This window comes from Elephantulus edwardii, unplaced genomic scaffold (assembly GCF_000299155.1).
Source record: "Elephantulus edwardii isolate Elephantulus edwardi_28Jun2011 unplaced genomic scaffold, EleEdw1.0 scaffold00122, whole genome shotgun sequence".
In the NCBI taxonomy this organism is placed as follows: domain Eukaryota; kingdom Metazoa; phylum Chordata; class Mammalia; order Macroscelidea; family Macroscelididae; genus Elephantulus; species Elephantulus edwardii.
The window spans coordinates 3,454,075-3,467,817 of NW_006399872.1; the positions used below are offsets into that span (position 1 = coordinate 3,454,075).

The 13,743-nt window shown below is 36.1% G+C and overlaps 1 protein-coding gene across 1 annotated transcript in view; it reads right to left on the minus strand.

The window, feature by feature from the left end:
* Positions 1-5,509: 5,509 nt before the first annotated feature.
* The window catches only part of TRMT10A (tRNA methyltransferase 10 homolog A (S. cerevisiae)), a 12,341-nt gene continuing 4,107 nt past the window's right edge, over positions 5,510-13,743 (minus strand). Inside the window, exons 5-7 of the mRNA XM_006893082.1 lie at positions 7,640-7,789; positions 6,882-6,987; positions 5,510-5,772 (exon numbers count right to left, since the gene is read on the minus strand). Of these exons, the coding sequence (XP_006893144.1) occupies positions 5,510-5,772; positions 6,882-6,987; positions 7,640-7,789 (519 nt within the window). The remainder of the gene's footprint in view (positions 5,773-6,881; positions 6,988-7,639; positions 7,790-13,743) is intronic.

The window sequence follows — 13,743 nt, forward strand, 5'->3', positions numbered from 1 at the left end:
TAGAGGGTCATCAAAAGAGAGGCTGACCTTCACAGATAAAGGGCTTAAGCAGAAACTGTGGGGATGGCACAGGATAGTTCAAGGTTTCAGTCTGTTCTTAGGGTCACAACAAGTCATAGTCAACTCAATGGCAAGCAACAATATTCATTTACCGATGACTGAAAATCCTTAAGAGCTTAGTAAGGGAAAATACATAATGCAAAAAAATGGGAAGAGTGATTACAATGTGGCATGTTCTGAATTGGCCATCTTTATAAGATTTAATTGTTCAATCACATAACCATGTCCAGAACTGGCTGTATAGCAATACATACCTCAGAATATGTCCATTAAGAAAGGAAAGAATATTAATTTACCTGCTGGTTTGTGTCATTCATTGGTCAGTCGTTCAAACCAATCAGTTGCTCATTATGTTAAAAAATGAGGCCATTTACTCCAGAACAATATGCAGCTTTGGAAGCCCTAGGTGGTGGTTGTTGTTAGGTGCTGTCAAGTCATAAACAACTCGTAGCAACCCTATGGATGGAAGACCTGAGCCCTGTTCATAGTTTCCAGAGGTAAGCCATTTCTGTAGTGGATGCCACTCCTGCCTCCAAGCTTGTTTTAATTGAGAATCTCCACCAAACACTGTCCACCATGGGTAACCTCTATTGCATTTGGCACATCAGTGTCACAGTGCTTAGCATCACAGCAACCATGAGTTACCTCTGTACAGCAATGCACAGATCAGTGCTATACCACTGAGAAGAATGTTTGACAAACAGGAATTCATTTTATTCTGTTGTACAGGGTTCTTATGAGTTAAAACCTACTGGATGGTAGTGGATGTTAGGATTTTATTAAATGAAAAGGCTCAAAGCTTTTTTTAGTCATTTAAAAGCTACATGTGTACCAAGTAAAGGTGACTGCGATGAAGAACCTAGTTCAATAATTTTTAAAAGAGTAAATTTACAGTAACATCAACAGGCAAGTATATTGTATCGGAAAGCGGCACTCAAGAAATCAAAACACATTGGGGAAATTTGCTGTAAATGACCCCTACCAAAGAGCTAAAGAGCAAGGATGTCGCTTTAAAGACTAAAGTGTGCCTGATCTAAGCCATGCTCTCTTCAATTACTTCCTATGCATCTGAAAGTTGGACAATGAATAAGGACGACAGAAGAAAAGCTGTCTTTGAGTTGTGGTATTAAAGAAGAGTACTGAATATACCATGGCATGCCAAAAGAACAAATAAGCCTGTCTTGGAGCAAATGTCACCAAAGTCTTCCGTAGAGACCAGGATGGTGAAGCCATCTCACTCACCTTACAGCATGTTGTCAGGAGACGCCAGCCCTTGGACAAGCTATCATGCAAGGAAAGGAGGAGGGTCAGTGTAAGAGAGGAAGACCCTCAACAAGATGGTCTGACTCTGTAACAAGGGGTTTGAGTATATCCGAGATTGTGAGGATGCTGCCTGATAAGGGCAAGGTTCAGATCTGTAACGATTTGCTATGATTCAGTCAACTTTACGGCACCTAACAACAACACTTGTACCATTAGTGAGGTTTTGTCCTTCTTTCAAAGTTGTGTTCTATTTTCACATAAAATATTCGAAGTATAATACATACTATTTCATGCTAACAAACTATACTTCTAGAATAATGTAGCCAGAAACATATACATTAAGCTGTAAACTTTGTTCCTCTAGAAGTGTAAGGGCTTTTATTTATATATCTTGCTTATAGGTGTTACTTATCAGTAGACTACTAAAGTGGCAAAGAGAGATACTAAAATATCATCACTAAGTTCAATAAACTTTCTAATATGTGTGTGTAATTTTACAAATCAATGATACATTTATTTTTTCCAATATCAGTAAAGGCTTCCAAAATTTACTTACACCAGGACAAAGAATAATCATACATTAAAGATTAACTGTTGTTCATGTTGTTGCTATTGTTGTTGTGTACCATCAAGTCAGAACTGACCCATGGATGACCCTACCATGGGTTTTCAGAGGCAATTAACCCTCTGGAGGAGACTGCCATCTTTCTCTAGCATGGAAGCTGGTGGATTTAAACCAAATGCCTTTGGTTGACAGTTCAATTCCTCACCATTAAGCTCCCAACTACTCTTCACAGCAATACAAATGTTTAAACACTACACTACTAACCAAAAGGCTGGCATTTTAAACTCATCCACATATGATTTGAAAGGAAGGCCTGGCAATCTGCTTCTGAAAAGTCACAACATTAAAAATCCTATGAAATTCTACTTTGCACAGACAGGATCAGCATAAACTCTAATCAACCTGACAGAAATGAACAACAATAAAAACAATTCTATTTAGCACCAACCTCCCTAGTCAACTTTCCCATAAAAATATTTAGCTATGAATTTTAACACTGAATTCAAGTTGTTCTCAGTATTTTTCAGTACTATCTATCAATGTAAACAACATTAATATATATCAATTTATTATCAATTCATTAAATAGAAACCATACATGATATGGGCAAAATAATTTAAATATTATTATATGCATGGGTTCATAACATAGTTGTGATTTATATAAACTTACGTTTACAATAGTTTGAATGTTATGATGATAGGTAGATGTACTTAAAAGTTAACTTTATTCACTTTGAGAGCCAATGTTTTTCTCCAATAGGGAAAGAAAGGGCAGCTACTGAGTTTTCTTTTGAAATTAAATTTTTTAAAAAATTATTCTTCAAAAGCAACCACCTTTTTAAAAATAAATTAGCCTGTAAAATCAAAATTTAAATAATTCATTATCATCATTGGACTTACAGATACTTCTTTTACAGAGGTTTTTTGACCTAAATATTTCAACATTTGAGTTGTAGTTTAATTTTAAAAATCATTCTTAAAGCATATAAAAAGGAATGTGAATTTAACTGGACTATGCTTCAGTGTTTGTTCATTTTTTTTTCTTTCCCCTTTAAATCATAGCCATGAGATACATTTTCTATTTTGTTATGGTTCTCTTTTGAAGATGGACATGCAGTGAGTATTTCTTGGAATGGCCAACTTTTAATAAAATGTTTCTTGAAGAAACTTAAATTTTTAAAAAAAATATACTATAGAAACAACTAAGAGATATCATCTCACCCCAGTAAGAACAGCAAAATTTAACAGAATAGCAAACATCAAATGCTGGTGAGGTTGTGGAGAAACTGGAACCCTTATTCACTGTTGGTGAGAGTGTAAAATGGTGCAACCACTATAGAAACTGTGTGGCATTTTCTCAAAAAGTTTCAAATAGAAATACCATTTGACGCAGCAATTCCACTACTGGGAATATACCCTAAAGAATCCATAACTGCCATCCAAACAGATATATGCACACCCATGTTTATTTCTGCTTTGTTCGCAATAGCAAAGAGCTGGAAACAACCCAAGTGCCCATCAACAAATGAACGGATAGAGAAGCTCTGATATATTCACACAATGGAATACTATGCAGCATTGAAAAGCCAGGAACTCCAACTCCTTGCTATTGTGAACAAAGCTGCAATAAACATGGGTGTGCATATATCTGCTTGGATGTCAGCTATGGTCTCTTCAGGGTATATTCCCAGTAGTGGAATTGCTGGGTCAAATGGTATCTCTATTTGCAACTTTTTGAGAAAGCGCCATACTGCTTTCCACAGGGGTTGCACCATTTTACACTCCCACCAACAGTGAATCAGGGTTCCAGTTTCTCCACAACCTCGCCAGCATTTGTTGCTTGCTGTTCTGTTAAATTTTGCTATTTTGACTGGGGTGAGATGATATCTCATAGTTGTTTTAATTTGCATCTCTCTTAGGGCTAGGGATTTTGAGCATTTCTTCATGTGCTTGTTAGCCATCTGAATGTCGTCTTCGGTGAAGTGCCTGTTCATATCCTGTGCCCATTTTTCTATTGGATTATTTACCTTTATCTTGTTGTGGTGCTCAAGTATTTCATAAATTCTGGATAGAAGTCCCTTATCTGATATGTTATTACCGAATACTTTTTCCCAGTCAGTGGCTTCCCTTTTTACCCTACTGGAGAATTTTTGGATGTGCATAGGGATCTGAGTCTTAGAAGATCCCATTCATTTATGTTATCTTCTCCTGGTTGTAGGTTTTCCAGGATACTGGGAAGACTGTTTATGTTGTGGATTAGGACTTCTAGTGTTATTCCTAGCTTTTCTGTAATGAAGTTTATAGTCCTTGGTTTTAGTCCTAGGTCCATGATCCACCTTGAGTTGGTTTTTGTGTATGGAGTGAGGTGTGGGTCTTGCTTGAGTCTTTTGCAGATATTTTTCCAATTTTGCCAACACCATTTGTTAAAAAGGCTGTCGTTTCCCCACTTCACTGATTTCATCTCCTTGTCAAAGATCAGTTGACCATAGATAGATGGGTTGATCTCTGGATTCTCAATTCGATTCCATTGATCTATGTGTCTGTCATTGTACTAGTACCAGGAACTCACGAAATATTATGCAAAATGGATGACTGTGGAGGACATCATGCTGAGTGAAATATCTCAGTCACAAAAGGACAAATATTGCATAGGGCCACTGTTGTAAAATGGGACTGACATCAGGGTTGAGTGAAGACAGAAAAGGAGGGAAGAAATTATGTATATTGCATTGAAACAGATGAGGGAGAGAACTGTTTAAAAGGGACATATGAATGGGTATTCTTGTCATTACAGAAGTCCAGAGTGAAGGCTGCATAGTGGACTTGTGGGGAGGGAATGCAAAACAATGAAAGAGTATTTCATTTTCTTTTTAAGAACAGTGAATTGGTGGGAGAAGTTTGGGCAGGAAGAAAAGTGCAACAATGAATGACTGGAAACCCTGAGTCTCTGTAAACTTTCATTAAAGTTAATAAAAAAAAAATATATACTATAAGGCTTAAGAAAATCCATCATAAAGATTCTCACCTCTTTCATAATTATTTCTGAACAATAATAAAGAGATATCATTTCATAGTCCAAAATAAATGAATTGCTGAATCTATCAACCTGATAATTCCTATAATCACTACATTCCTTTGAAATAACTAAACTGAATATAAAAAAAAAATCTGTAAACTAATAGTGGGCAATCCCCAAAACAAAGTATTCAAGTTTTCATAGAAGATCTATGAGTATCTATTTCTACAAGTAAGTATGCAACAGACCAGAAAAACACTGATATGAATATAAAATAATGAAGCTGAAAAGACTGAAGGCACATTCTGAAGAATACATTCCAGTAAAGGAGGAATAATGCAGGTATATTAACAATGTGAAATTCCCTAGAAACTCTTAACTGGCTTAGGAAAAAAAATAACACACACACACACATTTATATTTCAGATTCCTTATGTAAACACTTTCTTATAGCGATTAAAGGATTTTTCATGGTTTTATTTTTTAAAAAATAATTCGTATTGGAAATAAAAAAAAAAAACAATTTCTTCCAATTTGGAACAGTCACCTTGGAATTTCAACTTCTGCTATTATTTTTCTTAAACTAAAATAAAACTGATTATATTAGTGCGGTACAGACTTCACTATAGATTCAGTGATATTTTCTTTTTCATGCTTTTCTTCTTCATGGACTGAAGTTAGTTCATTTCTGCTATTTTCCTCCTCACTGGAATCACTGTCTGTTCCGTCTTCCACAGGTTTCTTGTCAAGTGAAGAATCTTTACAGGCTTTCTCTGTGGGAACAGCTCCTTTACGCTGGGGTAAAATAGTAAAAAATGCCTCTTGCCAGTCTCTTTTTTGCAGGTATTCCAGAATAATCTCAAACACTGTTAATAAAAACAAATTCCACACATTTCTTAGCTAAGCCACTATTTTGCATGTTGTTGTCTTCTAAAATCCATTTCCTCTGTGTTAAAAGGGCTCATGTGATTTAATAACTTTGTCTACCTTTTCCTTCGTCTATTACTGCCAGGGCCAATTGACCCCAAGGTCCTGAAGGCTGTTCCCTTCCCTCTACCTTCTCAATTAAGTTCTTAAGAACTCAGAGGCTTACCATAACACCTTGTCAATGACAAACAAGAGGCAGTCTCTTTTGTATTTATCATTTTGACCCATGTGCTAACAAAAAACTTTAAGGAAAAGGGTAACTAATCTAAATTTCTTCTATTTTTCCTATAAAGAGCCATTTAACTCTAAGAAGACTCTTGGAAGCTTTTTCTTTTTTTTTTCTAAAAAAATAAAAACCAGGATAAAGAACATTAATATTATTTCTGTTGACCATAATACAGTACTGAAAGTTTAATTTGGATTACTTTGTAAGAAAGTAATTTCTATTGTATGCCCAAGGTCTTAGAAGTAGTTCATTCTCAGAAGAAATAATAAATTCATTTCTATAACTCCTTAAAGTTGGCTATATAAAGAGTATTTATTATATAATAACAGCTCAATAAGTAGCCATATACTAACATCCTTCTAAAATTTAGAAAGGAAAAAACTTATGTACAAAAACAACAACAACAAAATGAAAACAGTAATAGTAAACGGTTAAATAATTGTATGTTCAGATGATGGAATATATTAAACAATCATTAACCATCCAGTGATAAGGAAAGTCTAACAGTAAAAACTTGGAAATGTAAACCTGAATAATTCTGAGTAAGAATCTAATTCTATAACCAATATTACATCTGCATTGAAGAACTAGAAATAAGCATACCAAAAGGTTAACACTAAGTATATCAGAATATTTGAAAGTATAGCTTTACTTTCAGAATTCTTTGAATTTTATAAATTTTCTATAATTTAAACAAATTATAAATTATTATTTTCACATTTCCCCCTCCAATAAGGTATAAAATTTTCCACTGTCTAATATGTTTTTTCACAATGCTCTCTTGGGTAGATTGCATTTTCATTGTACCTCATTATAGCTTACCATGATTAACTGCTAGAACTTTTCGACTGTTCATCTTCACAAAGTTTCCAAGAGGGAGTTGTGCATGTTCAATTCCATAGTCGGATGCTTGTTTATATGTGAGTCCCTAAGACAAAGACAATGTGATTCAAACTAGCATATTACTTACTTTTAATTAAGGTCTATGACAGTATACATAACGCTTGAAAAACCTTTCAGAGAATATTTCCTGAAGAATTTTGAGCATGTATATTTGTGTACTTGCTAATTTGGAAACATTCTCTTGACAGTAAATATAATCACATATTTGGGACAGTTGGTGTAATTTTTCTAATTAGCCGTGTTACTTTCTCTCAAGAAAGACAGTGTTTAGACATATATAGACTCTAGGAAACTCCACCTAGTTTTAAATCCCATGGTTTACTACACTATTTTTTACTTTAAGGATCTCTGCTAGTGTAGTTCATAACGATAAGACTGCTAACTAAAAAAAATCACCAGTTCAAATCTACCAGATGTTCAGCAGGAGAAATAATGGGCAGTCTCATCCCATAAAGATTTACAGACTTGGAAAACAAAAAGGGTCATTATGAGTCATATAATTCATTTTAGTGAAGAAGATTGAATGAGGTTTAGTGAGTATTAAACAAATTACAATATGCCAAATGTCTTACTTATAGTAAAGATAAGCTGTCATTTGGGAATATGGTAACTCCCTAGAATTCCTCATATACCAAATTTATGTATGAACACAAGAAAAAATGAACGCTTAAATGCACCTTGTGATGATTGTGATCTACTAATCCTCCGATCACATAGGCCTTTGATTCATCTAATTCCTTCAATACATTGGGTGAATCTGATGTAAGATAAATCAAGTCGTCTTTCTTTATAAGATCACTGTAGTGTTCTGGCTTGATGTGGATATCCTTTAAGACAAAAGGAAAAATATTTTATTACATAGTAGGGTTTTGTAAAGAAGTAATCATTCTTTTCCCAAGACAAACACATGTAAAACAAATAGGAAATAAAATTTCAAAAGAACATTGTTAGTATCATTTGAATCTAATCTTAATCTAACTAATTTATCTTATTTAATCCTTACTATCCAATTTATTTACTACTGAAAGTCTTCCAGTTTTTTCCTATCTCGAGCCTTATGGTGGCTAGTGACAAGAAGCTGCACTGCAATCCCAAAGGCACGCAGTTCTAATTCATCAGCTGCTCTGTGGGAAAAGGATAGGCAGTCTCTGTGCGATTAACTGCCTCTGAAAACCTGCCAGAGGGTCACTTATGGGTTGGTTCTGATTCAGTGGTACACAACAACAGCCTTGTTATTAGGTGCCATTCAGTCAACTATGACTCAAAGCAACCCTATGAACATATGGGAACCCTGCCAGATCTCTGGTAGTGTTGTTAGGTGCCATCCAGTTGACTCTCCAATTGAAAGCTAACTTAGGAATAACAGATTTGAACCCTGCAGGCATATATAGAAGAAAAGCCCAGGTCAGAAGTCACTCAAAATGAGGAGAAATAGCTATAAATATCCAATAATAAGAAGGATATGGAATACAGAATGTATGAATCTAGGAAAATTAGAAGCTGTTAAAAAGTGACATGAAATGAAAAACTGAAGAAAAATGATACTGCATTCAGAGTAAAAAATACCATTTCATGACCTATCCTGAAGTGCAACTGTGAATGATAGGATACTATATATATAAGAAAGACCTGTTAATACAATTATTATTCAAATATATGCACCAACTAAAACCAAATTAGAAGAAATTGAGGAATTCTACAAACTTTTGCAGTCTGAAATTGAATATAAAAATCAAGATGTATTAGTAATAATTGGTAACTGGAATACAAGAGTTGGAAACAAAAAGAAGGACTGTTAATCAGAAATTACAGACTTGGATTTGAAGTTGGAGATTGAATGATTTTGTACAATCAATGATTTCTTGTTGTTGTTGTTATGTGCCATTGAGTCACTTGTGACTCATAGCGACCCAATGTACAACAGCCCTAAACCCTTCTCTAGCCTGTGCCAACCTCACTGCCTCTGACACACCCAACTCGATTACCCTAGTCACTGAATCAATGTACCTCACAGAGGGCCTTAACCTTCTGCGGTGTCCCTCCACCTTCCCAAGCATGATGTCCCTCTCCAAGGACCTCTCCCTCCTTACAACATATCCAAAGTATGTCAGACGAAGCCTCAGAATCCTTGCCTCCAAGGAGCAGCCTGGTTTAACCCTCTCCAGGATGAATCTGTTTGTTTTTTTTGGCAGTCCAGGGTACATTCAATACTCTTCTCCAGCACCACAGCTCAAAGGCATCAATGATTTAGTCATTGCAAATATCTTCTTCAAAAAACACAAATGACAACTATACACATGAGCCTCACCTGATGGAGTACACAGAAATTAGACTGACTAGATCTGTGAGAAAAAGCTGCCAAAGAAGCTCAGTGTTAGCAGTCAAAACCAGGTCAAGTGCTGACTGTGAAAACAGACCATCAATTACTCACTCATGAAAAGTTGAAGTAGAAGAAAATCAAAACAAGTCCACTGTTGTTGTTATGCGCATTGAGTCGCTTGCAACTCATGTTGTTGTTGTTGTTATGTGCCATCGAATTGTTTGCGACTCATAGCGACCCTATGTACAACAGCCCTAAACCTTGCTCTATCCTGTGCCAATCGCATTGCCTCTGACACACCCATCCCGATTACCCCAGTCACTGAATCAATCCAGCTCATAGAGGGTCTTCCCCTCCTGCGCTGACCCTCTATCCTACCAAGCATGATGTCCCTCTCCAAGGACCTGTCTCTCCTTACAACATGTCCAAAGTATGTCAGATGAAGCCCCAGAATCCTTGCCTCCAAGGAGCAGCCTGGTTTAACCCTCTCCAGGATGGATCTGTTTGTTTTCTTGGCAGTCCATGGAACATTCAATACTCTTCTCCAGCACCACAGCTCAAAGGTGTCAATTCTCCTTCTATCCTCCCTAGTCATTGTCCAACTCTCTGATGCATAACAAGTGATTGCAAAGACCATGGCCTGTATCAGGCGCGCCTTAGTCTCCAGAGAGACACCGTTGCTCTTGAGTACTTTGGAGAGGTCCCTAACCACAGACTTTCCCATTGCAATACGTTTTTTTATTTCCTGGCTGCTGGTGCCAAGAGTGTTGACCGTGGAGCGACTCATAATGACCCTATATACAACAGCCCTAAACTCTGCTCTGTCTTGTGCAAATTGCACCATCTCCAATACACCCATCCCGATTACCCTAGTCACTGAATCAATCCACCTCATAGAGGGCTTTCCCCTTCTGCGTTGTCCCTCCACCCTCCCAAGGATGATGTCCCTCTCCAAGGACTGATCCCTCCTTACAACATGTCCACACAAGTCCATAAGAATCAAAATAAAAGTGTGAGTATCCTATATGAACTTAGAAACCATCTCAACAACAATAGCTTTGAGGCACTGAACACTAATGATCAAACCACATGAGCTGTAGGATGACATCAATGTTATCAGTCAGTAAAAGTCACTGAAAAGACAGAGAAGAAAGAAAACATCAAAATGAATGTTGGAGGAGATTCTCGGAAAACTGCACTAGAATGCCGAGAAGCCAAAGCAAAGGGAAGAAAAGGTGAAGGAAAAGAGCGGAATAGACGATTTCAAATGACAATGTGAGAATGCAAAATGAAGCATTAGAATGAAATGAGCAAAAAGCTTGAGTTAGACATTAAAAAAGAGAAGACCTTGCTTGCTTGGTATTTCTCAAGCTGAAAAAAACATATTCAAGCCTCAAGTTGCAATACTGAAAGATGCTATGGATAAAATCTTGCATTTTATGCATATTTTGCTGGAAAGTGCAAAAGAAGATGGATGGAATATAGTCTCCGGAGTTAGACTTCTCTAATTTACGTCTACATAGCAATGCTGCTGTGGTTAAGTGCCATCAAGTATGGCTCATAGTAACTCTACCAAAACAGATCTGAACTTTGTCTTTTAATGTGCTCATTGTTACAGTCTTTGTATCAATCTATTTTGTTGCAGGTCTTTCTCCCTTTCACTGACCTTCCACCTTTACAAGCTGGGTATCCTTTTCCAAGGACTGTCTCCTTCTAACAATACTCCCTAATTATGTGAGATACTATTTCACTATCCTTGCCTCCAATGAGCACTCTGCACAAAACAAATTCGTTTGTTTGTTTGGTAGTCCATAGGATATTCAGTACTCTTTTACAACACAACTCAAAGTCATCAACGATTCTTCTGTCATTCTTAGCCATTGTTCAACTATTTTTTTAAACTCAATTTTAATGGAAGTTTATAAGAAAGTTGGCTTTCCATTCATTCATTGCACATTTTCCTCCCTCCCCCAGTTTCCTTTTTTTTAACTTAATTTTTTTTCATTGTCCAATTTTTAGATGTATAGTAAGTAACTGAAAAGACCATTATTTTAATCAGTCTACAAACTAACATCATTGCTCCTTAACATTTTAGAAAGGTCTAGTAATAGCAGATTTACCCAATGCTCTGTATCTTTTGATTTCTTGGGTACCCAGCAAGATGAAGTCATTGACAATTTTAATCTTTTCTCCATCTATCATGATGTTGCTAACTGGCCTAGTGATGAAGATTTTTGTCTTTTTAGTGCTGAGATATAATAAAGGCTATACTCTTATCTTCTGCAGCAAGCCAGATTATGTCATCTGCAATAACACAGGTTATCTTTCTCTAATTCTGATGCCACATTCTTCTTCATAAAGCTCAGCCTCTTGAATGATTTGCTCAGCCAACAGATTGAAAAAGCACTAAGAAAAGATATAGGTCTGATACACATCTTATAGTGTTCCCTTGCTCTGTTCAGACAACAGCTTCTCGGTCTAGGTATGGTCTCACAGGAGCACAAGTAAGTGTTTTAGGGTTCCCATTCTTATCAATGTTAGCCATAATTTATCATGAGCTGCATAGTATTAGAAGACTTAATTTCTAAAATAAACCACAATAAGTAAACAAAAAACCCCTCTACTATTAATATTCTACTTGAGAACAAAATTGAAATTGCTTAATCACTGTCCCCTAAGTATTCCCAATATGGCATTAAGCTACGCAGCAACTTTATATCTCAGTTTTAATCTTTCAAACAAAACAAATGCCCTTTTACTGCCGCATATTTGCTCACAGTGTTATCCAGCCAAGAATGACATCTTCAATTACTTTCTCTCCCCATCTATTAATTTTAGACCTAGTTCATGTTACATGAGTAAGCAGAAAGCTTTGCAGATTTAATGAAATCCATGTGTTTATTTACACAGATAAAAATAATAGAAAGTTTCTCCTACCAAAATTATCAGAAAAGACAACCTCGCAAGTCAATATTTTGACAACTGTATTTATACAGCACCAGGTTCTGAAGACAATTACCCAGTAATCTGGAGGGAAACTAAAAAAGAAGCAAGAGTATTTTAATATTAAAATATACAACCTTATTGCCAATAACTACATTTCTTCAAAGATCATAATTCACAAATTTGACTCCTATCTTTAGGAGTGGCCCCAAGAAGTGTCTGAGTAAGAGAATAGTGAATCTCACTTACTGGGACACGCTAATGATATAAATAACACAACTGGCAAGTTAGAAAATTAATGAAAGTGATGTATGATAGGGTATTATGGTTATTACAAGAGTCCACAATTAAGATTGCATAGTGGAATGTACTTGGGGCAGTGGGAGGGGTGCGGGGGGATTGTGTACCAGGGAGGGAGTGTTTCTTTTACTTTTGAAAGAGAGGAGCGAACTTGGGGAGGAGGAGAAGGGCTGGGCGGGGAGAGAAGTGCAGCAATGAATGAATGGAAATCCAAAATCTCTGTAAATGTTCATTAATATTATTTAAAAAAATTTAAAAAAAGAAGTCTTACTGTATAAAGAAAGTCATATTTTTTCGTTATTTAAATAAAGAACCTAAACAATAAAAAAGAAAAGAAAATTCATGAAAGCACATATACTCTAACACTGCATTATTTCTTGACAAAAATAGGAACAAATTAAAAATATAATGAGACTAAGAAATGTAAAGAGGTTGGGAAACTTTCATTATAAAATACTCATGAATCTGAGAAATTTTGTTTAGGTTTAGAGTCACTATAAAAAATCAGCACTGAGAAAGAGAAATAAAAGTCTACAGCTAGTGGAGTGCTTCTGTGAGTAGGATAGAGTTTGTCTTTAGGGACTGGTACTTAATCTAGTCCTATCAGTCACCTTTCAAATAATGATATAACAGCACAATCCAATAGAAAGGAAATATATTAGTAACATTATGTTTTTATTTTTCATTAGTGATCATGTAAAAAAAAAAGGGGGAAAGTGGTATTTATTTTAACAATATGGATTGAAGCTCAACATCAAGAAAACAAAGATCCTCATCACTGAGCCAGCTGGCAGAATCATGAAGAGACTGAGATTGTTAACAGCTTTAGTTTGCTTGGCTCTACAATCAACACTCTTGGTACCAGCAGCCAGGAAATTAAAAGATGAATTGCATTGAGAAAGTCTGCTGTCAGAGACCTCTCCAAAATACTAAAGAGCAATGATGTCAGTTTGTGACTAAGGTGCACCTGATACAGGCCAGGGTCTTTACAATTACTTGCTATATATCAGAAAGCTGGACAATGACTAGGGATAATAGAAGGAGAATTGATGCCTTTGACCTGTGGTGCTAGAGAAGAGTACTGACTATACCACGGACTTCTAAGAGAATAAACAAGTTTGTCTTGTTGTTGTTATGTGCCATTGAGTCATTTGCGACTCACAGAGGGCGAAGACAGCCTGCGCCTTGGAGGCAAGGATTCTGCAGCTTCATCTGACA